This window comes from Mustela putorius, unplaced genomic scaffold (assembly GCF_011764305.1).
Source record: "Mustela putorius furo isolate JIRA1106 unplaced genomic scaffold, ASM1176430v1.1 tig00537275_pilon_pilon_pilon, whole genome shotgun sequence".
Lineage (NCBI taxonomy): Eukaryota > Metazoa > Chordata > Mammalia > Carnivora > Mustelidae > Mustela > Mustela putorius.
Window position 1 is genome coordinate 266,021 of NW_025422413.1, and position 24,622 is coordinate 290,642.

General features: G+C 45.0%; 1 protein-coding gene across 6 annotated transcripts in view; it reads right to left on the bottom strand.

Moving 5' to 3' along the window:
* Positions 1-16,288, bottom strand: part of SH2D4A (SH2 domain containing 4A) — a 60,349-nt gene extending 44,061 nt beyond the window's left edge. For 3 of the 6 annotated variants that reach the window (XM_045073805.1, XM_045073804.1, XM_045073800.1), the window contains exons 1-2: positions 15,615-15,748; positions 9,869-10,249 (exon numbers count right to left, since the gene is read on the bottom strand). In XM_045073805.1, the coding sequence (XP_044929740.1) occupies positions 9,869-10,049 (181 nt within the window). In that variant the 5' untranslated portion in view covers positions 10,050-10,249; positions 15,615-15,748. Of the gene's footprint in view, positions 1-9,868; positions 10,250-11,071; positions 11,661-15,403; positions 15,535-15,614; positions 15,749-16,171 lie in introns of those variants that run through there. The other 3 variants (XM_045073801.1, XM_045073803.1, XM_045073802.1) reach the window with 3 other exon arrangements.
* Positions 16,289-24,622: the final 8,334 nt, after the last annotated feature.

The window sequence follows — 24,622 nt, forward strand, 5'->3', positions numbered from 1 at the left end:
GGAACACACCCAGGAGAAGCCAAGAGGGGCAGTCCCTAAATCTAAAAGCCCCCAGGGCCCAGATCTACCGAGGGCCATTATGGTCCATATTGTGGTCAAGATCCCTGGGCCCTAAAAACCCCAAACTGGCCAGTAGTGTTGAATGTGGGTAAGAGAGCACCTGATGGAACACATGTGCTTAGAGGTTAGAAATCCACACTGGGATTGTGTCTTGTCTTTGTACATTAAGTAGAAGGTTTCCAATTAAAGCATCTTCTGTCCAGTGAATTGTTAACCTACTTTCTACTGTCGCCCCAGGATACATTAAAAAAGAAGGCTGCTCAAACCCAGATATGTTCTTTGGTCTGGCACTTTCCACCCTTCTTGGGGCAATGAAGACTTTGTACAGCATGAAAAAATTCTAACTAGGATACTGGGGCAGCGGGAAGAGGGGGACAGAATCTTCACTCTTAGAGGAGTCAAATGTATCATCCAGAAAGCAGCTGACCTCGCACTGTTTTCCCAAACAGAGAAACAGTGAATGTGGCACCAGGTATGAAGAGAAGATGAATCCCAAACGTGCCCTAGTGGGGATGGGCCCTGGCCAGCTCTGGCTCGCGTGAGGAGATGCCAAATGGCTCATTAATTGTAGAAAGCTGTCAAATCTCATCAAACTCTCTTTATTACACTCGCTCAGGGCAACTAATAGTATTTTTTACTATGTCCATCTCTCAACCTTCACCTAAGTAACTCTCTACCAATATTTTTGATAGCAGGAGACAGTCGCCCTGACAGGAGAGTGGCAGAGGGCCAGGGAGGTGGAGAGGGAGGACCCAGGGAGCCTGCAGCATTGCTCAGTGTGGCAGGACACATTCTCTGCGGAGCCCAGCGGGCTGCAGGCCGGGGTGTCACTCTTAGGGGAAGAAGGTGCTGCCTTGAAGGGTGAGGTGGGGAGAGACCCCAGAATCGCCTGTGAACAGAGGAGGGGGCTACGAGTAGAAAAGACTGCCAAACAAGAGCCTTGACATTTTAGAAGCAAGGGAGTGGTGAGAATACGGTGGAGGTAAAGAAGCCATGGTTTGGAGGCAAGAAAAAAAGAGAAGTGTCACATTCAGCCAGATGCCGAAAGAAGGGTTCTTGACAGAATGGCACTGACAATAACGTCTGTGCCGAGCGCTTCTCACCTTCAGGAGCTCTTCAGTGCACCTGAGAGCAAAGAGGTTAGAGAGCCTTCAGGGGTACCCCCACAATGCCCTAAAACCTTAGCGGAGGCTGCTGGAGAAGTTATTCTAGTAAATGAGTGTTAGCTCCGACACCCTCAATTTTACACCAAGATGGTGGAAGACTATGCAGCCCTGTTTAGTTCATGCCACAAAAATGTACTGAGTTTCTAACTCTGAGCACGATGCGACAAGCTAAATGCTGCAGGTGCTACGGAGATCAAACAGATGTGGCCATTTTCCTGCAAGTCACCTAGCATCTTCGAGAGAAAGAGCAAGGCATTAGGCTGCTTATTTGATGAATTTTATTGCATATCTACTATGTGTGAGGCACTGAGGTAGATGTGCATAGCACTTATGAACAAGACAGACCAGTTCCTGCCCTCGGGGAACTTATATCCTAGCTGGAGATAGGAATCGAACACATAATTAATTATAAAAGTAATACAACTTAGGGAAGGGGGTGTGAGAGGGTGCTAAGGGAATGCGTAAGAACTAATCAATTTGAAAGACCAGGGGAACATACACCAAAACCACAACAGATTTTAAGATCAGTGAGGATTTGCAGGATGGAGAAATTGTTTTGGAAGCACACAGAAGAAAAAAGAAGTTCTTTGTATTGAGTTTTGGAACGTGTAAGTTTGGTGACCCGCACAAAGATGGTGTGATCGAAGATCAGAGAAGGAAATCAGGGAAGGGCTGTAGGGAATCAGGGTCTCAGTGAGAGCTGAAGAGAGCTTTGGATGTCGTCTGGCTGTGCACTGAGGATCATGCAGGGGGCGGAGGGCACAGGGCACAAGGCACAATTCCCAGACACCTGGCTAAATGATTTAAACTTAGGTCCTGCACTACATAAAGCCAAAAAGTGGTGTTAAAATCCCAGGGTTTCTACCAACTCTTTACGTGACCATGTACAGGATACCTTACCTCTCTGAGCCTGAGCTCCCTCTCTGATAAAACAGAGGTAGTGAGTCGGACCTCACAAGCCTGTCATGTGATAAATGCTCAAAAATATTAGTTCCATGTTTCTTGATTAAATGACTAGTGAAGAGTCCATGACTGTTGCTGTGCAGATGGTGCCAGGGTCAGAAAAGGGATTTAGGAAGTGCTCGGCCACATCCGCATGTGGGGTGGGTCAGGGAAGTAGGAGAGGCTGTCCAGTGGCTGAGCGAGGACAGAACTGGGGATACGTGCGGGTGAAAGACCAGGAGTGAGGTACCTGGGGCCCGAATGAGGGAAAGGTCGGTTAGATTCAGGTGGCTGGAAAGGAAGGACTCCAAGATGATGCCAATAGTAATAATAAGCAGAAACAGTAATATCAAGAAAATAAATTTGTTTGAGCTGTTTTGGAAATGAAGAATAAATTTTTAATTTCACTAACAATCTACATGGAGAGCTTCCATAGATACCTGAACTACGTTCGGCACTGGAGTTCAGAAATGTTGTCGAGACGGACAGTGTGAATATGGGAATTCCTTTAGAGTTGCCATTGTTGAAGTCACTGGTGTAGAAAAATTGCAAAGGGAATGAAGCCTGGTGAGAATCTTGGAAAAGCATGTGCTCCATTTGGGAGGCAAAAAGGAAGAGAAAGAACATTCTGATTTAAACAGCAAAAACAAAACAAAACAAAACAAAACTTCTGATTCCTAAACATGACTTAACATAGGAGCCTGGGGAGAATGCACTGCCATGTGGCCCAGAGAGAGAGCGCTTCCATGCCCTGGAGACACAGAAAGGGGGATGGGGAGCCTTGTGGTGGGTTCTCAGCAGTCTCTGACTTTGGAGAGTATTTTTAGGGAGACAGGTGGGGGACAGGCTACAAAAGCAGGACAGAAAGGATGGTAAAAGGTGGAGGCTGTAAGTATGTGCTCTGGGGAAGTTTATTAGAAAGGAAGTAAAAAAGGATTCAGTTATTTGTTCAACAAATATTTACTGAGCATCTGCTATGTTCCAGGCACTATTTTATAGGCCATTGAGACAGAAAGGGCAGCTTAGGAGTAAGGATGGTTGAAAGATGTCTTTAAATAGAAGAAGCAGGGACAAGTTTGACACTTAGGGTTTTGGGAGGGGAGAGCAGAAGGATCCCAGGGAACAGGTCAGGGGAATGATGGCAGGAGGAGTGTACAAAGAACAGGTAAGGAAGAAAATGTCGACAAGAAGAGAAGAAAAGCTCCTGTCTGCCAAGAGCTGAAAACCGATAGACTTACCCACATTTCTGGCCCCAGTGTCCTTCCTCAAAGTAAACGTATACACTGAAGGGATCCTACTGGGGCAGGCACTGCATCTTATTATAACTTAATGCTATCCACACATTCTGGATTTTTTTTGTCTACTTCACCTTGACATTATATGCACTCTTTAGTCAGAGGACAGTGAGAGAGGGACCTTTTCATAGCACTTCCATTTAATTATAAGGTTTGCTCCTATAGTACTTGAATCACGTTTGTGTGCTGCAGCACTGTTCATATTTGCTAGCTTAGGGATTCTTGAGAACTTCTAAAACCTAGTTTTCTAGGACAGTAGAGCAGTCCTGCTTCATACCACACCACAAAGCAGTTCTTAAGCAGGTATGGACTCTCATCCATACCTCGTTCACCATATACAGTCTCTGACGAAGCAATGTTGTGAAATATCACATAAAAATGGGGCAACACTTGGCATGGGAATGGCCAGGCTTATCAGCCTTTCATTAGTTAGTGACACTGCTCACATCATCGTGTCTGACTTCTCCTCACATGGTGGGCCCAGCAGATGTGTGGTGGGAGAGACTAGAAGTGTCCATGTGGATCATCTCAGGTTCAGGTCAGTGCAAACCCCAGGACTCTCCCCAAACTAAGACTCATTCAGAGGGTCGGAAACTGGTCTCCGCTCCAACTAGATCCAGCTCAGAAGGACAGCCATAGTAACAGGCGAGGACGAGAAATGGAGAGAGAAGAAATATATACCATGTCCCTACAAAGAGAAGACCAAAAACTGAACAGAAGTCAGAGCATCAACACCAGGGGCCTCCTAACAAATTTACGTATTAAACAAATTGGGAGTATCATCAGGATTGACAGCAGCACCGACCAATACCCAGGTTGCTGAAATATGATATATTTGCCTAAACTCCCAACCTCTCAACTATTTCCTGCCACTCTGGCCTCTCCTCTAGGGACCCCCACCCCCGCATCCAGAAACCAAAAGATTCAGGCTGGTGGGCACCTCTAGGATGCAAGCGGTACAGCCATGTCCCTTCTAATTGATGGCCATGCCATGTCTGCCATTAAATATTTATAATATCACCCAAGGCCATTACTAACCTCATCTTATAATGAGGAAGCTGAGGTTCAGGGAGGGTATTTAACTTGGCCCATTATCACAGAGTTAGTGAAACTGGAACCAGAATTCAAAGCCAGTCTGTGAAATTGCAAAGCCTGTGTTTAAGACAGCCTCATAATGCATCGTCCAAAATGAAACACTTCTGAGAGCAAAAGGGAAACCCACCAGAAGGTACGCCAGGACAATGAATGTAGATAGGGCTCTGACACACAAGCTTGGACGTGGGGCCTCGATCACGTTTCCTCCTGGCCCTGAAGAGCAGGACAGGCCAGGAGAAGGTGAGACCCAGCCCCAGGTGCTCGCAGAGTCCCACAGGGACTTCTTCAGATTACTTACAACTGTTGCTTTCTCCATCGTTTGCTAGACTTGGTAACCTGGGTTCATAATCTTATAGTTGCTAATATTAAAGTCCATCTTTCAAATTTTAAATAATCGTTATGCTTATATTAGAGACAAAAGGACAGAAAGGAAGCTGGAGAATCTGCATGGTGCTTGGGCTATAGCCCAGGAAAGCAGGTGGTGCTATGGACAAGTGAGAACTTGAGTCAGGAGAGGAGACCAGCTTACAGGGGCTCAGGGAGGTGAACGGGAAGAAGAGATCCATAATTATCCACATGCAGGTGATCACCAGGGAAGAAGATAAGCCCAGGTAAGCTATCAAGCTCAGACTTAGGGGAGGGCAGGAGACAAGGCCAGAACCAGTGGTTCAGAACAGACCTGGAGTAGATCTGGACCTGGGTTCAAATAACAGTAACCATGTAAGTGACTTTCCCCGTTTGTTTCTTTATTTATAAGAAGAAAGGCGACAACACGTACCATCCCAGATTCTTGTGAGGTTTAAATGAAATAGCATAAATATAATGCTTATGTCTGGCACATCCTAACAGACCAGAACCATGGTAAGGGAAAAGCTCTAGGCAAAGGAACAAATGACATAAAATCTATGGGTTCGGTGACTAGCTGTGTGGCTTCCAGGTTTCTAGCTTTAGTGACAAGGGGAAAAAAGCAGTGCCACTGATTATAACAGAGAATGAGAGGCAGGGTCAGGCGTGGGGGTGGTGAGGAGGACGGAGGTGACACTGACGAGCTTACGGGTCATATGAATGGGAACACTCATTAACAGAATGGACACTGAGGCCGAAGCGGGTGAGAGGCCTGGCTTGGCAGTATGGCTTTGAGCATGGCTGGCATATAGGTGGTGTTTGACCCTAAAAAGTAGAAGCAGAAGTCTCTGGGCTGGCTCAGTTGGTTGGGTGTCTGACTCCTGATTTTGGCTCAGGTGGTGACCTCAGGGTCAGGGTCATAGAATTGTGTTTGGGTCCACACTGAGCACAGAGCTTGCTTGGGATTCTCCCATCCTCTTCCTCTGTCCACTGCAGCCCTCATCCCCGGCTGCCCACCACCACTCATGCGCTCTCTCTAAAAACAAAAACAAAAACAAAAAACATCGAAGTGGTACTGCAGAAAGATAACACAGGGACCTTAACCTAGGATCTGTGAACCTGACAGTCTGTGAACAAGATTTAGGGAGACTGGGAACATTGTGAAACTATACACAAAATGTTGTCAGCGTAGCGTGCATTTTCCCTGATCCAAGCTCTCGCTAAATTTTCAAAGGAGTCTCTGAGCCTCTCAACCCCACCTCCAGGTTACAAACCACCACTGCAGAGTGAGGCACCCTGGGGAAATATGGACATTTGGGGGTCAGGCGGAGGTGAAAAAGAGACTCAGAGAGGCCACTCCAGAGTCTGATGATGCTGAGGAACTGACGAGATCAGAGCCGAGTCCTTCCATGGAGTCGCTGCCCTGGCTTTAGCAGAGAGGGGAGAAGTGCCACTGCCGGTGGAACACACCGGTGGTCTACGGCCATTTCACGAGAAAGGGAAGGCTCTGCATAAGTTCACCTAGTAGCAACGAGAATGCAGCAAATGAAGTTTCATGAATCCAAGTCCATTTCAAGGGCACACCTAGCCCCACCCGCACACACACAGCGACCAGATCCCAGCCTCCTGCTTAGGTTTCTGTCAGCTTGCAGGCCCCATGAGACAAGTGCTGGGCTGTCCCCTATGGAGTGAAGGCCTCTACTGTTCGAGTTACCAGAAAGAAATCACGCAGAACAAAGGCAGGGCCCTGAGGCAAGCACACATCTTGGATGTGTGCAAGGCACCTGCAGACAAGAGCAGCGTCTTAAGCTCCAGGTAAGCTGGACATGTAGCAGATTCGTCAACAGCGCCCGCTTTGGGAGAGTCAGACTCAGGGTCTGTTGCAGCTCTACCCTTACTAGCTGTTGCCCTGGGCAAGCTAGTTAATGTCCCAGCCTCACTTTCTTTCTTCTGTAAAATGTGAACGGTAATTCAGCTTCAGGCGTGGCTGTGATGATTTAATGAGATAATAAATTTAAGACTGAGCTCAGGTCTGATACATCATCAGCTCAGTGGTGCTACTTTTACAGTCTAGAGCAGCACTGTCCAAATGTGAGCTACCTCTGTAATTACACATTTTCTAGCAGCCCCATTACCAGAGCAAAAGAAATAGTACAAAATCATTAATGTGGTTATTTTATATCATTCTTCCAATTGAGTCTTTGAAATCTGGTAATTTACACTTTTGCCAATCCAGACTACTCTCATTTCACTGTGCTCAGTAGCCATACACGGCTAGGGGATGCCCTCCTGGACACCAAGCTCTAGACCTCCGGGTATGTGTCCTCCAGCAGCCAGAAGAGATGCAGAATTCTTCCCCTCTCTAAAAATCCCATTTCCCCATTACATTCTGAAATGATTTTTCTGCTCTATTACTAAGTTAAATCCATACTTCTAATTGCTTTTCAGACCTTTCTCCTGTAGCCGTAAGACTGCTAAAAGGTTCCTGGTATACACAATATGCGAACATTTTAGTGATGTTCTTTGAAAACTCACCATAGTGGATAGTATAGAGAAGAAAGTGACCAGAATGACAATGAAACAACTGCCAAGTGATGAGCTAAAATGGCGCAAAGGAATGAGGGAGAGGGAGGGTATAAGATATATTTAAAGAGCCAAGAAAAGGACGATCTCTAAAGCTGCGGCCTGGCTAAGAACTACTATGAAAAAGCAGCACTAAAGTCAGCTGGGTACAAGCTGGGTGGGTGGGAGAGGCCGGGAGCACAGGCCCAAAAGGAGCAGAAGCACACAGTAGGTCTGCAGTACAGATACACTCCTGGGGAGCACCAGCCGTAACACTCCCTTGTACTGTCTGTGGCTTTATCTTCAAGGGCGGAAGAAGATGAAAGATGGAAAAGTGCTGTCTTTTAGGGAAAGTTGGGAAGGAATCTCAAAACTTTTCTTTTTCTGTAGTCACAAGAGAGAACTAATTTAGTGTAAAATGTATTTTTCCAAGTGTTAAGTTTAAAGGAGTAATAAACTTATGGCATGAAATTCAGATAGAATGTTCACTGCATATACTAACATAATTTTTTCTTTCTTTTTCTTTTTTTAAAATATTTTATTTATTTATTTGACAGAGAGAAATCACAAGTAGATGGATAGGTAGGCAGAGAGAGAGAGAGAGGGAAGCAGGCTCCCTGCCGAGCAGAGAGCCTGATGCGGGACTCGATCCCAGGACCCTGAGATCATGACCTGAGCCGAAGGCAGCGGCTTAACCCACTAGCCACCCAGGCGCCCCTAACATAATTTTTAATTGATCATTTAATAAAGTAATACAGATTTTCTAAGAGGTAGAGTCAAAGTCTTCAAAAAGATTATTTAAACAAAGAAATGAAATTGCTGTCTTAAGTAGTCACAAGGAGACCACTTCAGCAAATGTGAGAACCCCAAAGTCTTACAAAGTGTTTGGGCCACTGACATTAGGGGCAAGAACCCTTCAGCTCTCGCCAGCCCCAAAGTTACCCAACACATCAATGTATTCTCTTCACAATGAACAATGGTGCCCAGAGAGGTCAAGCTCTATCTGATAAACTCTGGCTCAACAATGCAGGGAGATGTATAAGCTAGTTAAGAAAGATAAAAGGGCCATGCTTCCATTTGGACATGTTACTTACTGAAATAAAAAGTCTATTTCAGGTCTGTGAAATCCAGTAAATCTGGGTACCTACTGGTGGTGTGACTTTGCATATATTATTTAACTTTTCTAAGTTTCACCACCTATAAAACAGACAATACCAACTTTGCAGACGTTTTGAGAAGATAAGACCTACTGTATATAAAAGTGCTTTGCGTAGTGTCTGACAAAACATGTTTCTAATAAATAGCTATTATTGATAACAATAAATGCAATAGTCATGTTTATTTCTATATCATTATAAAGGCTTAATTGGAAAGGTTTCAAATAAAGGGAGTATAAGGTAAAGGTCACTAAAGCTGACTTCCTTTTTGAGTCTGTGTATACCAGCATGCAAGTGAAATTCATTTTCTCCATCTCCGAAACCCTGAATGGTTTTATCACATTTTATTTTTCCTGGCTTAATGAAAAATGAGGAGAAATTAGTCTTGAATGCCTCTGCGAGTGACCCTGAAAAACTGGTTTTTTTTTTTTAAACAACTTAGGTATTCACCCATGACAGAATTTGTGCTAGGGGAGGGCGACGAGCAGAGGTGGTTACTGTGTGCTTTTCCACGTCTGCATGTGTATATGCTTCAAGTCTTGACGTACAAGAATTCCTCGCTCATGGTCTCAAAAGGATCTCTCAAGCTACCAGGGGTTCCTTGGGTCAGGAGAAAAGACAGCTGAAAACTTAACTCACATTAAAAAATGTGTGGTATGGAGGTGCCTGGCTAGCCCAGTCAGTGGAGCCCGTTGACTCCTGACATCGGCGCCACGAGTTTGAGCCCCACGCTGGGCACAGAGATTACTTAAAAAAAATATGTGTAGTATGACTCCCCTTCCCCCCACAGCAGTATTTACATTTTAAGAGGGAGTTTTCCTAAGAAAAGATAACGCAAAGAAATGTAAACATAATTGCTATATGAATCCTGATATAATGCCTTCGTATGCTGCTAATAGGATACAGACCCCGGTGACCATAAGTGGGAGAGAAGCCCTTCCTTAGGACCCCTCAGATCAAACCGTACAGGTGACTTTTTACTTCAGCTTAAGGTCAGTCTGGTTTCAAGGAGGAGATCTGCTTACAGCTACACAAGTTCATGACAAATGCTGTGCACGTGTGGGTATGTGCATGTAGGTATAAACTTCAAGCTGATAAATTACACTGTTAGAACCTCAACAACATTTAGGGTCCTTCTACCAAACTGGAACTTGCCCCTGACTTGTTTCTGACGAGTGAGAACTGTTAAAACAAGCCAGGAGCCATGTTACTAACACATTCACACAAGAGACTCAGGTAAGTTTACCTTTCTTTGGCCTGGATGTCACTGGCATGGACTCCTTTTTTTCCATTGCTGCTTCTCTTTCTTTCCATCGGCGGATCTGTTCCTCCCTCATCTTGAAGAACAGGATCTGTTTCTGTTCTTCGCTGAGCTCTGCCAGCAGATCGGGATCTATGTACATCTCTGATAGTATCTGTTTCAGCATCTTTGCAGGCCTGGAGTCTTTTACACCTGTGGCAAAAGTTCTTGAAAATGCCGTCCACGTGTGCCTCCCCTGGCCTGGCACCTGGACGCACCCACGGGCCTTCCCAGAGACTCGCAGCACTCCTAGTGACTGGGACAATTCCGAGAACTGGCTCTTGGTTCCTGGCACCAAAGATACCGTTCACAATGCTGTTCGTGAACCTGCAAAGGGGAGCCGGCAGAAAGCAGGCAGCATTAAAATGTGTAGACGCCAGGCAGGGGCAGGCTCGTGAATCAAGCTTGGAGGAAATACAGTATCGCTTTTCATTTCAGGTGAAAGGAGAAGAAAGCCGAGGCACGCTTTGTTAAGAGTTTGTGTAACCCCTATCCCATAATTTCCAGCCACTTTATCAACAAAACAAAACAAACCCTAACTTTTACAGGTCAGTCTCGGGGAAACAAAAAAAATTAACAGAGGTTTGGCCTTCTCCCAACTAAGCAAACATATTATTACCTCAGAGCCTAACCACCAACTGTATGGCTGAGAAAAGAATAAAAGAAAAAAGAGGCACAGGAAGAAATTAAAAGGTTCTCTCCAAACAACTTATTTCAGAAGAAAATACTGTTTTTGAGATTTCACAGAATTACCTACCCCAAACCTACCCAAAATGGGGCCATCCTCAAGGAAGGAAAAAGAAGAAATAGAAATTAGACCACAAGGCAGTTTTCCCATTTCCTCTTAAAAGCAGCACTAAATAAACACAATCATGTACTTCATCTTCACAGAAGGACAAGGAAATTTCCAGATGACCCACCAGAACCACGAGAACAGTGTAGGTGCAGGAGAAAACGTCTGTGTACACTCTGGAAAGTCACCAGGTTTTAAATGTACCTGTTCTATCTAATTTAATAAAAACTAAATTTACATACCAGAAAAACTGGGGGAATAAAGAGGCAACTAGGTTTATTACAAAAGATCCCTGCTTTACAAAGGAGTTCCTTAGAGGACCCCTTGAATAAGAAGCCACAGACTCGTGCACTCACCAGTGGGTTCACAGTGGTCGGGCGAGGGAGACGATTCCACTGGGGTTTCCTCTAATTTGCGCATTTCTGTTTGATTTGTTTTAAAACTTTTAATTTTTTTTTCAATACACAAAGACGCTTGTATACTGAGACTTTTCGGGATCACCTATGTTTAAGAAGTTGACTAGTAAACTGGTGCTCACATGCCTCAGATAATCTCACCACCCGGCCATACCTCTCAAATACCTGTTTGGCCAAGCTCAGTGCAAACACTCATAAACTTCAGACTATCACTTAGTCATACCATGGCTGCTTTTAGTTCCTTCACCCTGTCATTCCCATGGGTCAGATGGTAAAGCTCCCTGGGAGTCAGCTTCCCCTCTTCTTCTTCTTCCCTGCAAACTGCTCCTTCATTTACACAAGCACGTTGAACAGTTGGGGTCCCCCAGAATGTCTGCATACACAGCGCATAGTTAAACTCACTATCCATCGTGTAGCTGGGACGTTTATTGAGGCTACAACTATTCTTACTAATTGCATCCTATAATCTCCCGCAGCATTCAAATTAATGGAACTCAAATGGAACACAGTATTTAGAGAAAAATTTTAGAGGCGCCTGGGTGGCTCTGTTGGTTAAGTGTTGGACTCTTGATTTCTGCTCAGGTCATGATCTCAGGATTGTGAGACTGAGCCCGACATAGGGCTCCACACTGAAGATGGAGCCTGCTTAAGATTCTCTCTCCCCCTTTCCCTTTGCCCCTCCCCAATCTAAAACAATGAAAAGAAAAAAAGAGAAAAGTTTCAAAAACAATTAAAAGTAGATTTGACTCTAATTCAGTCATGTCCCTCCTACACTCCCTTCCAACTTTTGTATTTGAAAGATGACCCTCAAAGGCTATACCAGCCAAAGAACTGATGTCCTGTAATGCTTTTTTTTTTGACTCCTGGGTTCCAGCAAGCTTCTTGAGGGGCAGGATTGACTAAATCTACACCAGAGGAGAGTCTGCCAGACTCTTGTCTTCACAGGAACCACAGCGAGGATGTGGTTCCTCTGCACACTAGACTCCAGTGGTCTGAGATGAAGCGGTAAAAAACCAAGGTGAATGACTCCTTGATGTTCCAGTAAATGTCCTTATGTTGGCACATTCCATGCCTCCAGTGATTGACTTGAACAAAAATAAAACATGGTAGAAAGGAGGAACTCAGTGAAGCCTGAGGCTTTGTGTTCTGTTCCCCATTTTGAGTGGGGTGAATCTTAGCAACAGTGATGGTATGGCCTAAACACTGAAAGCCCAAGAGTGCCGAATTCCCATGGTTCCCCTTTTCTCCACCCGGAGTACTGACTATGAGAGCTTATACACGCTGTGTCAGCCGCTACCTTCAGCACCTTGCGTGTTTTAACTCATTTACTTTTCACAATCCCTCTTAGGATTCAGTTCCTCCCTACCCCTGTCTCACAGAAGAAGATGGAAAGTAGCTGAGCTGGGCAATCTGGCTCTAAGTCGGCTCTCCTGTACTCCACTAGTATAGGGGGGTTTCTTTGTAAGCCCGGAATGAGCACATCGTCAGGATGCCAGACCACAGGTGAAATTTCAGAAAGAAGACCTGCACATTTTGGCAGCAACATCAATGCTGACTGGAAGGTGCGTGACATAATCCCTCTGAGCGGCAGAAGCCTCATCTAGAGAACTGCAGGAAAGCTGAGGGGAGGCCAGGTCATTGAAAAAACCTCCCCCAGGAAGGGCAGCAGGGAACTGTCATGGTGGCCCAGGCATAGATGTTGTTTGCCCACTTTATTCATCAGGCACTTCGTGTTCTCAGTTTCCCTTCTCAGAGCTGCTAGGAGTTGCATGAATGGTACAGCCTCTCACAGGTGTGAAGGGTTCCATGGCACCTCTGTGATGAGATACTCAAGCTCGTTCACAATTTTAATTTGGGTTTGTTTTGCCTTTTCAACAAACATGGATTTTTAGCATTACATTAACTACTGGATCTTGAAGGAAAGACTCTGGCTTCCCTGTGTCCTCAGAGAGTACCTGGGGGCTCAGCTGGCAACTACTCTGAGGTCAGGTGGCTGAATAGTGTGCATGCCATTCTAAGGCTGTTGATGCCCAGTGGGTGTGAATTAACTCCTTCCTCAGGCTCTCAGACAGGAAACTCAAACAGCACAGGGTGCTGCTCACAGGACACCCAGCAAGGACCCCAGCGCAGGCTTCTCAAGAGCTGTATGACTTTCAGCTGTCACTTCACTACTCTGTTTTCTTGTCTATGAAATGAGGGACTGCACTGTACATCTTTGTAATTTGAAGGCTATGTCATATAGCCTTTGTGAAGGTGCAGAGACAAGTGCAGCAAGGGTAGAGGAAATAGAAATAAGGAAACAAACTTGGGTTTTTCCCACTTTCACTCCCTGGTAGGACAGCTGCTGACCCTGACTCAAACTTGGAATGACTTTCCCTATCTAACAAACCGAGTGCTGTAAAATTCCAGTTATTCAAGATCAAAAAAAAAAAAAAAAAAAAAGAGAAAAAAAGAAAAAGAAAAGCTAAGCTAACTCGGTTTTCTTGTTGTATATAGCAGCTTACTCGAAAAAGAGAAATGACAAAAAAAGCCCACATCTGCTATTTATTCCAAAAATGAATTTCTAAAGGGTGATAGGATCAGTTGTTTTCCAGGATACCATAGATTTGGCCTCTCACATCTTCCATGGCCCTGTTCAACAAAATAAAAATTGTGTTTTTAGTGATTTTGAGACCCTGGACAGGGGGAGCCAGAGATAAAGCCTAAATCATAGCAGTAACATAATATGGACAGTAAGACTTTATAATGTTAAGAATATAGTTTGGGGATGCTAGGGTGCCTCAGTTGGTTAAGCATCCCACTCTTCATTTGGCTCAGGTCAGGATCTCAAGGTGGTGGGATGGAGCCCTGCCTCTGGCTCCTCACTGACCTTGGAGTCTGCTTGTCCCCCTCCATCTGCTCCTTAACCCAATTGCTTGCTCTCTCCCAAATAAACGAATAAATAAATAAACAATCTTAAAAGAAAATGAATATAGTTTGAATCCTACTTCTTTTAAAATGGCCAGCTATTTTCAGACTTTCAGTTAACTCGTTCAACTTTACCTTATAAAGTTTATCTGCAAAAGGACTACTTTTGAGGATAAAATGAATTACCAGAAGTGACAGCAATTTGGAACTAAGTTTTGTACATATATACGATTCGTTAGAAATTTGAAGTTACTGCACATTCGGATTTATCTAGATAACTCCACTCATGTGCCAAATCTATGCCCACATATGACTTTCACTGATTTAAATCCACTAGATGATTATTCCCTTTTAAAAGCTCCAAGTCGCTTCTATTAAGCAGGCCTTTTAGAGGAGTGCCTGGCGGGCCCAGTCCGGTGAGCGCTCAGCTCTTGATCTCTGTCCTGAGTTCGAGCGGACCTGGGGGTAGAGTTTTACTTTAAAAGAACAAAACAGGGGCGCCTGGGTGGCTCAGTGGGTGAAGCAACTGCTTTCGGCTCAGGTCGTGATCCCGGATTGAGCCCAAGTCGGGCTCCCAGCGCCGTGGGGAGTCTGCTTCTCCCTCTGATCTTCTCCCCTCTCATGCTCTCTCTCTCAAAGAAATAAATAAAATCTTTAAAACAAAACAAAACGTTTTAGGAGCCGAGGAGCCCAAGTTTAGAGAGAGGTGCCACTGCTTCTGCCCTGTGACCCCTGAGGAGGGAATGAGAACAAGAAAACCCACGAACTGGCATCTCCACGCCCACCCCTTCCGGGGCCCGCGCGAACCCCGAGGGCAGGGGCGGGCAGGGACCCCCGCTTGGCTGAAGACAACGGTCGCCGGGGGGCCTGGAGCTACCGTCTGTGTCCTCCGTCCCGCGCGCGGGAGGGCGCGACGCGCGGCCCCGAAGCCGGCCCCGCCCGCGGCGCCCGAACCCCACAGGGCAGCCCTGGCGGCCGCGCGCTGGGAAACCGGCTCCCGGGCCTCCCCGGCAGGTCTGGGGCGAGGGAGGTCGGCACGGCCCTACCCCACGTGTGTGCGAGCGCCGGTCCGCGGCTGCCGTCGGGCGGGCCACAGGCCTGGGCGCCCGTCGCGGGCCGGCGAGGGGCGGGCGTGCGGGCTCCGGAGGCCGCGACAGACGCGAGACCCGCGGGGCGCCGGGGCAGTCCTGCCGGAGCTCGGAAGTCCTGGGCCAGCCCCACCGCCCCACGCGGCCGCCTCCGGCCCGCCCCGGCTCAGCGACGCGCGCGCCCCTCAGGCACTCGGGGGCCAGCCCGGCGCCCCACAATTACCCCTGGACCTCCCGAGTGCGCCGCGCCCTCCCTCCGGGGACCCCCGCCGCTCACCCGCCGCGGCTCAGACACCGGACACCGACACCCGACACCGGCCGCCTGCCGGGCCGCGGCGGAGGGGGCCCTGGGGGGCCGCGTGCAGGCCGGGGCGGCCTCCCCCAGCCCCCCCTCACCGCCGCGCCTTCCGCGCGCCCCCTCCAGCACCCCCCGACACCCTGTGTTCTGTCCCCGCTCTCTGCCCCCCGTCCCCTCCCCAGGCACCTACCCGTGCAGGGCCCTGCGCTCCCCTCCGAGGGGGACCGAAGTAGCACCACGTCCACTTGGGCCGCCAGAAGCTGTCGGGGAAGGAGGGGCGGGCGGGCCAGGCAGAGGCGCCGGCGAGCGGCACGGGCCGGCGGACAAACACCCCGGCCGAGATGTTGGCCAACAGTGTCCCTCAGCTCCAGCCCGCCCGCGCCGCCCCGCCCGCGGCCCGCATGCGGGAGTGGCTGACTGGGCGCTCGCGGCCCCACCCGGGCACCTGGAGACGCTCCAGGGCCAGACGGCGGCGAGGCGGTGCGGCCTGCTGCGTCCAGGCGCGGCCCGGCCGGGCTGTCTGAGCGCCCGCCGCCCCGGGCCTCGGGTGGTCCGAGGCCGCGAGGCCACTGCCGGTCTGCAGTTTGGGAAGGCCTGTCGCGCCATCTCGGGGCCCGCGGAGCTTATTAATATCAGCGGCCCGGCCCCTTCACTTGAGAGCTCCAGGTATCCTGCAAGGGGGGAGCCTGCGCGGGCGGGGAGGCCCTTCTCGGTTACACGGAGTCCCCGCGCGCCGAGGCAGCTCACCTCTCCGGTATCTGGGGCTCACTTTTTTCCTTTTGTTGACATTAATTTAGCAGACACTCAGGCCCTTGTCAGTACAGGTGTGGCTTTGGAGGACAGGGCCTAGGAGGCAACGGGCTGGAAAGATGGAGACTGAGAACAAGAGACCGAGAGAAAAATGAAAAGAAAGGAAGGTAAAGGGATCTTGTGACTTGCAGCAAGAACAGGTTGGGGTGGTGCCTGAAGGGAGGAGCTGACCGAGAAGCAGAGTAGAAACATTGGAGGGTGTTTTCCGTTGTGGAGGAGCATTCAGAATGTGTGCAGAAAAACAGCCTGCTCTGGGGAACCCCCAGGTTGCACATGTTGGGGAGAAATGTAATGAAGAGTGAGCATTCGGTATTGCTCTCCACAGTCTGCTTCATAAATTCAGGGATCTGATTTGCTTCCTTCAAGAATGAAACTTTCTTATTCTTAACTTCTCCAGACTGCACAGGCAACTCAAAAGTTAGAAAGAGCCTTGGGGGCAGAGATGAGTCCCTGAGACCAAGCTGTTTAGGAGCCATTCTGGGGATCTTATCAGGGAGAATTTCTGGTTTAGGTTGTTCCCAGTGCTTATTAAATGAATGGCCTGTGGTACGTTTGGCTGGATTGTCATTTCCCTGGGTAGCTGCTGTGGCCCCCAATAATACTTCCTAACACTGCACGGATTGAGCTCATTGGAGAACTATAAAAGGTGGTTCATCAGCCAGTAAAATTTCCATATGACACTGGTCACAGCCAATTACCTTCCTCCACACTCAAATTCTGTGTTCATGTCTTGGTAAGTCCTTCTTCATAGCAGTGTTCCCACTTTGCTGCTAACCTCTGGTACTTCAGTTTTCCCTTCTGGATAATAACAATGAAGTTGTTTTGAGGATTAAATGAGATAATACATGTAAAGTGCTGAGAATAATTCTTGGATGTGGTGAGTGTTCAAACTAATGTGTGTTGCATTAAGCTACTAAACTTGAAGAAATCTGTTACATGGCAATGGATAACTAATATACCTCCTCATTGGTCTTGTCTCTAAGCCAGTTTTAGATCGCTTTTGTGTACAGAAAATTTCACGTACTGGATAATTTATTTCATGTTGCTCCAGAACCTCACCCCAGAGCTGGGGAATGTAATGTCAGTGAGGCCCAGGCAGAAAACACTCCAAGTGATTAGATCAAAGATGGGGTTACAGATCATGCTTTCAGAAATTCTGCTCCAGGCTCTCCAACTCAGACATTTCTGAATGCAGTTGCCAGATTCATCTATTTTAAACATTAACTCTAATCCTTCATATTTGGTTGCTAAAAATTCTCCTTCTTGTCTCAAGTAAGACTAAACTTCTTGTCAACTTTCAAGGACCAGGACAATCTAGCATTAATCTTCCTCAGCTTTATCATCTTCCTAATACAAACCCTGCATTCAGATAATCTGGCATTTTCCAGGCTTTTAAAACTACACAGGCTCTGCAGCTTCACATTGTGGACTTTGTCTAAAATGTCTTGCCCCAGGAGCACCAGAGTGGCTGAGTGGGTTAAGCGTTCGACTCCTGATTTCAGCTTGGGTCTTCATCTCATGGTCATGAGTTCGAGCCTTGTATTGGGTTCCATTGCTGGGTGTGGAGCCTATTTAGATTGATTAATTAAAATGTCTTGCCCTATAACGTGGCTTATAAAAAATCTTACCTATTCTTCGCGCGTGAATCTTTAGGAATGCTTTCCTGTCTACTCTCTCCTCAGCCAGAAGCAATCCCTGCCTCTTCTATGTTTATAGCACTTGTATCACAAGTTAGCATTTAACACATCCAAGAACCAGGTAATGAGCACTTGCTAAGTGCTGGGGCCTGTGGCAGGGGGTTGGGGGATGGCAGAGCGCAGACAGCCAGGCCTCCTGTTGCCATCCTTGGCATACATAGCTGTATGTATGCTTTATGCTTCTTTGAAATCATAAATGTCTTGATTGCAAGGGGTAATCTCATGCAGGTTTGAATCTGACCCAACACCCAGGCACCTGATAGGTATTCAGTGTGTGTTAGTGCAAGGATGTTTTGACAGCCCAAATGAATGTTGATTGCACACAAATACTGTAATTGTTCACTCAGTATGGGGCCCGGCATCTCTTCTTTTTTCTCTCCTTGTTTCCCTCCCCTCCCCTCCTGTCCTGTGCCCCTTTCCTGTATTTGTAAATATCCCCCTTCCCCTCCTCTATTACGGTAGTTCTTTTTCCATCTTTACTGTGTGCCCCTATCCTTTAGCACCTTCCTTTTTGTTTCCTCTCTCCTATTTCTCAGTATTTTCTCTTTCAATTGGCATAATCTGAAGCAGAAAATATATTACTTCCCTTAATTTTTTTAATAAAGATTTTCTTTATTTGACAGAGCGAGCACACAAACAGGGGGGAGCAGCAGGCTGAGGTGGAGGGAGAGGGAGAAACAGGCTCCCTGCTGAGCAGGAAGCCCACAGCGGGGCTCAGTTCCAGGACCCTGGTCTGATGACCCAAGCCAAAGGCAGACACTTAACTGACTGAGCCACCCAGGTGCCCCCCCTCCTTAATTTCAAAAGTAGACAATTAAAATGTTTCAGATTGCTCTAAAAAACATCATGTGGCTCTGTTATTTACTCATTAGGCCCTCAATTACTTTTACCCTTTTAGACCAGTGCTCTGAATAAATACATTTCCCCCATTCTGTGACCTTGGATGCACTATGGGGAGGACTGCAACCTTCGTGTGCAGGCAACACTCCTGGTAGATGGGAGGTCTGGACGACCAGGCATTGGCAGGGGACTGGTGCTGAGCATCTACTGCTGGCTGGCCATTGGCACGTCAGAGACATGCACTGTGCATGTCCCCAGCACGTGTTCAGGAATGTCCCAAGGCCCATCCATGGCCAGTGTTCCAAGAGACATGCTAAATATCTATTTTCTATATGCTAAATTTTAAAATTTGTCATTTATTTGTAGTAATAGATACTGTGAAACAAAGAGCCTACATTTTAATAGCCATTAACTGGCATCCCTTTTAGAACATTGTTCATGAACCCTGCTACCCAGGCGTGGCACTGTACCACTGGAGGGGTGCCAAGGGTGCCAAGGGGTGCCGAAGTGTGAGGCACCCCTTGGAGATGTGTAACACAGCCTTCCTGTGCTGCCAGCAAGACGAGACATTTCACTTTCCATAAGTAAAGGTCAATTTAGGTTCCACAGAAATGGAAGTTATCTTCAGATATTTTCTTTGTAAAAATAAAATACATTAAATACCAATAACCATTTTCCTGTCATATTTTATCATCAATAGCAGAAACCCCAACCACATTTTTTAAAAGATATTTATTTATTTTTTTATTTGACAGAGAAAGAGAGAGAGAGAGCATGAGCAGGGACAGAAGCAGGCAGAGGAAGAGGAAGAGGAAAATCCAGCTCCTGGCTGAACAGAACCCTGGGATCATGACCCAGATCCAAATCGACTAAGACACTCAGGCACCCCCTTCCCTACCATGTTTTTAATTCTTTTTTTTTTTTTAATTTAATTTCTTTCCAGTGTAACAGATTTCATTGTCCCATGTTTTTAATTCTTAAAAAAGTTATACATTTGTCCCGTGAAGGGCATGTGAAGTATATGTGAAAGAAAAAGACTAAAATGGCTGAACTTTACTAAAAATTGGTCACATCTCAAAATAAATCTTGGTTAAGTGATCAGTCATAAAGAAATGTATTGAAGGTAAACTGTGATTTCAGTTTTCTGCTAGAAGTTAGGTTTGGTTTTGAACTATTTTCATTTCTTTATGACTTTATGTGGATTTTTAATTTTTTCATTCTCATAAATATCAAGATAAATTATTGGTCTTTACACTCATCTTTTTTTTTATTTTTTATTTTTTGACAGAATGAGAGAGATCACAAGTAGGCAGAGGCAGGCAGAGAGAGGGGGAAGCAGGCTTACTGCTGAGCAGAGAGCCTGATGCAGGGCTCAATCTCAGGACCCTGAGATCATGACCTAAGCTGAAGGCAAAGGCTTAACCCACTGAGCCACTCAGGCACCCCTACATTCATCTTTGAAATATTCTAATTTTAGTGTTTTTCCCTGAATTACCTTTTATGAACGTGTTTCTTCAAAATCCATGTTCTGAGTTGATGATAAAACATTCTGTTTCTTATATTTCTGTAATGCTGTGTTAAGCAGCCTCATAGTGGCCCAGAGGAACGGCTGATTGGAGGCTTGTGGATGGAATTGAATAACTTCTACCCTAAGTAATATGGGACATCTGTGAACAGTCTATGTTAACCAGAGCTTCCCCTTGCCCCCCAGCGCCCCCACAGCTTGAAGCTCTGAGAAAGGAGCAGAAACAAGCTTTTACAAGTACTGTAGCATTCCTGGACCTTCCCAGGTAGCTCTGAGTAGGTCTCTTAATCCTAACAAAACCAAATTCCTCCTTGGAGATCTCCTCCTTGGACCAGATTCAGATCAGATTTTGATTTCCTAACATTTGTCTTCCTGTAATCTTTGCAAAAAGTATATAAATTCGCTTTAGTTTTATAGGGGTTCACTGCCAGTGAGCACAGAAGGAGTCTCAAACACAAATGAAAATAACCTGGGGAGATTGACTATTTGTCCCTTTGCTGACTCTCCCAAGTGGTTCTTAAGTGATTGGAATGGGATGGCACACAGACATCAACAGTTTTTTCAAAGCATCCCAGGGGACCCTAATGTGTGGCCAAGGTTGAGAACGACTAAAATATATGGAAACAAATTTAATTGGTTATGGATTTCGAAGGAGTAGGAATGGCAATCCCTAGACTTTCCTAAAACAAACATGAAGATAGATATTCATCTGTCAGAATCTTGTTCATCTGTCAGATAGATATTCATCTGTCAGATTCTGATCCTAAAGTCAGCCCCACAACTTGTCCGGAAATGGATGGTCCACCAAATCCAGCTTGTTATTTAAATGCGATGCAACAGGTGTCAGAGTCTCACTCCTTGTGGCTGCCTCAATATATCTAACTTCTACTTCTTTCCTTCCTTTCACTGTTTCCTGGTTATGAAACCCAGATGTTGCCTCCTGCCATCTTGTTGAGGAAGCACTTCCCTCTCTAGTCCAAACACTCCTACCCACACAAGGGCTCCAGGTGTACTCAGTCACTTCCTTATCTTTCCTGGAGGGAGCTTGAGTTCTGTCCCCTAGCAAGTCTTGGCCTCTCTACCTAACGATTTCCTCCATTATACTGTTTGCCTGACGACTGTTCTCTAATTGGAAAGTGGAGCTCATTCTACCCTTGGGTAAGGGGACACACTTTGCCTTTTCCTAAAGGGTATGTTTAGATAAGAGCCAGCTTATGGCCAAAGTGGTGAGTGCCATTGTTTAGTTTATGACCGAAAGTTGGTTTTTATTGGCATGTTAGTATTTTAATGACAAGGATATTTTTACAACATCTAGCATAGTAGAAAATTATGGCCAATAAATGACAGATCATGCTACACAAATAAAGATATGTGAAAGGGGGCAGACTTTCCCTTATGGAGTCTATACCCATATAGAATGTGTATAACCACATTTGCCAACCCTCATTGGGATTTAACACTAAGCCTTTGTAAGTTCTCTTTGAAAGACAATAAATAATACAATGTCCAGAACTAGATGGAATCTGGATAATATCTGGTCCCCATTCTGCAGCTGAAAGAAATCAGACAAAAATAAGGTTTAAAAACACAGAGCTAGCTAATCAGTGGCATATTCAGAATTTAAAAATACCATTTCTGACACATAATCTTTAGTTATTAAACCATGTTGAATTACCTAGCTCATTTTCCTAACTAAATTCAGGAAAGAGTGAAGGGAACCACCATCTGTGTTTCTCTCCTAACATAAAGCACCTTTGTGCCTTGATGAAGAGATGTATAGGAACTGCCCTCAAGGCTGTACTACCTTGGGGCCAGCTATTGGTGTAAAGGACACCACTCCAGTCTCTACAGCCCTGGGCTCACAGTATAAGACCTGCAGAAACCACATTAAACCTTCAAGCCCTCTCTGGAGGAAACAAAGCTGAGGTTGAGACCCTTTTAAGTATAATAAGGAGGTATTGATGAAACAACAAATCAATTCTGAGGGTTAGATTCTGACCAAAGGAGGAGGTATAAGGAGAAGGAAGGGAAAAATGAGAAGGAATAAAGGAATCAATACCAAAAGAATAAAGTGAATGTAGATAAATTTAAAAATGAGTACATAACTTAATTAATTTCTTAAGTGAGCTTTCCTTTGGTGCTTTCCTGTGGAGCCTCAAATCCACACTCCTTTCTTGTAGGGGAGTGGTGCACACGACAGGGGAAGGAAGAGTGCATCTGGCATCCAGACATGATTTTGAAGAGTGTTTAATGAAGGAAGAAGAACTCTTGGCCAGTACTGGATGACGTGGGCATGTGTGTGTGTGTGTGTGTTTATCTGGCATTTATTGAGTGCTTTTCATAGCCTGATTATTTTTTTAATTGAAGTATAATTGACATGTAACGTTATGTTTGTTTCAGATACACAACATAATGATTCAACATATGTATACATTATAAAATAATCCTCATAAATCTAGTTTCCATCCAGCCTTATGTAGTTATACAAACTTTTTTTCTTAAGATAGAAACTGTCAAGGTTACTCCTACCAACCTTCAAATATGTGATACAATATTATTGACTAGTCGTCACACTGTACATTCCATCTCCATGACTTTGTTTTATGATTGGAAGTTTGTACTCCTTGATCTCCTTCGGCCATTTTACCTACCTCCCCAAATCTCCTCCCCTCTGGCAACCACCAGTCTGTTCTCTGTATCTATGAGTTTTGTTTTAATAGATTACACATATAAGTGAAATCATATGGTATTTAGCTATCTCTGTATGACTTGTTTTGCTTAGCATAATACCCTCAAAATCCTTCCATGTTTCAAAAGGCAAGATTTTAATCTTTTTCATGACTGAGTAGTATTCCACTGTGGATAGACAGAGGGCTGAACAGACCAACCACAATTTCTTTATCCATTCATCCATTGGTGGACACTTACATTGTTTTTGTAACTTGGCTATTATAAATAGCACTGCCACGAACCTGGAAGTCCAGATATCTTTTTGATCTAGTGTTTTTATTTTCTTTAGATAAATACCCAGAAGTGGAATTGGTGAATCATATGGCAGTCAATTTTTAAGTTTTTGAGGAAGTTCCATATTGTTTTCCATAGTGATTTCACCAATTCACATTCCCACTGAGAGTACACAAGAGTACCCCCTTTCTCCATGTCCTTGATACTTGTTATTTCTTATCTTTTTGATAATAGGTATTATGACAGGTGTGAGATAGTCATGGTTTCAATTTACATTTCTCTGATAATTAGTGAAGTTGAGCATCTCTTCATGTGTCTGTTGGCCATTTATATATCTTCTTTGGAAAATGTCTATTTGGATCCTCTGCTCATTTATTAGTTGAAATGTTTTTGTTGTTGCTGTTATTGAGTTGTATTTGTTCTTATTATATTTTGGATTTTAACCCTTTGTCAGATACATAATTTACAAGATCTCCCATTGAGTAGATTGTCCTTTAATTTTGTCGATAATTTCTTTCACTGTGCAGAAGTTTTAAATTTAATGTAGTCCCATTTACTTATTTTTGTTTTTGTTGCCATTGTCTTTGGAGTCAGATAAAAAAAGTGTTGCCAAGAGTCATGTCAGAGAGCTTACTATTTGTTTTCTTCTAGGAGTTTTATGGTTTCTGGTCTTTTATTCAGATTTTTGATCTATATTGAGTGAATTTTTGTGTATGATATAAGAAAGTGATCAATTCTTTTGCATGTGGATGTCTAGTTTTCCCAATACCATTTATTCAAGAGACTCTCCTTTCCCTCAGTGTGTATTTTTGGCCTTCTATGCATAATTTAATTGACCGTATACATATGGGCTCTCTATTTCATTGATCTGCTGTGTCTGTTTTTATGTCAATACCATATTGTTTTCATTATTATAGCTTTGTAATACAGTTTGAGATCCAGGAGTGTAATGTCTCATGCTTTGTTCTTCTTTCTCAAGATGACTTGGTTATTCAGGATCTTTTTTTGTTCCATACAAATTTTAGAATTATTCTGTTTCTGTAAAAAATGACATTGGAATTTTATTAGAATTTCCAACCAATTTGTAGATTATTTTGTTAATATGGAGATTTTAACGATATTGATTTAAACATTATTGATTCTTCTAATTCATGGAATATCTATTTATGTCTTCTTCAATTTCTTTCATCAGTGTCTGATATTTTTCAGTGTATAGGTCTTTTGACTTCCTTGGCTAAATTTATCTGTAGGTATTTTATTCTTATGATATAATTGTTAATGAGATTGTTTTCTTAATTTCTCTTTCTGAGGGATGCCTGGGTGGCTCAGTCTAAGTGTCTGCCTTTGGCTCAGGTTATGATC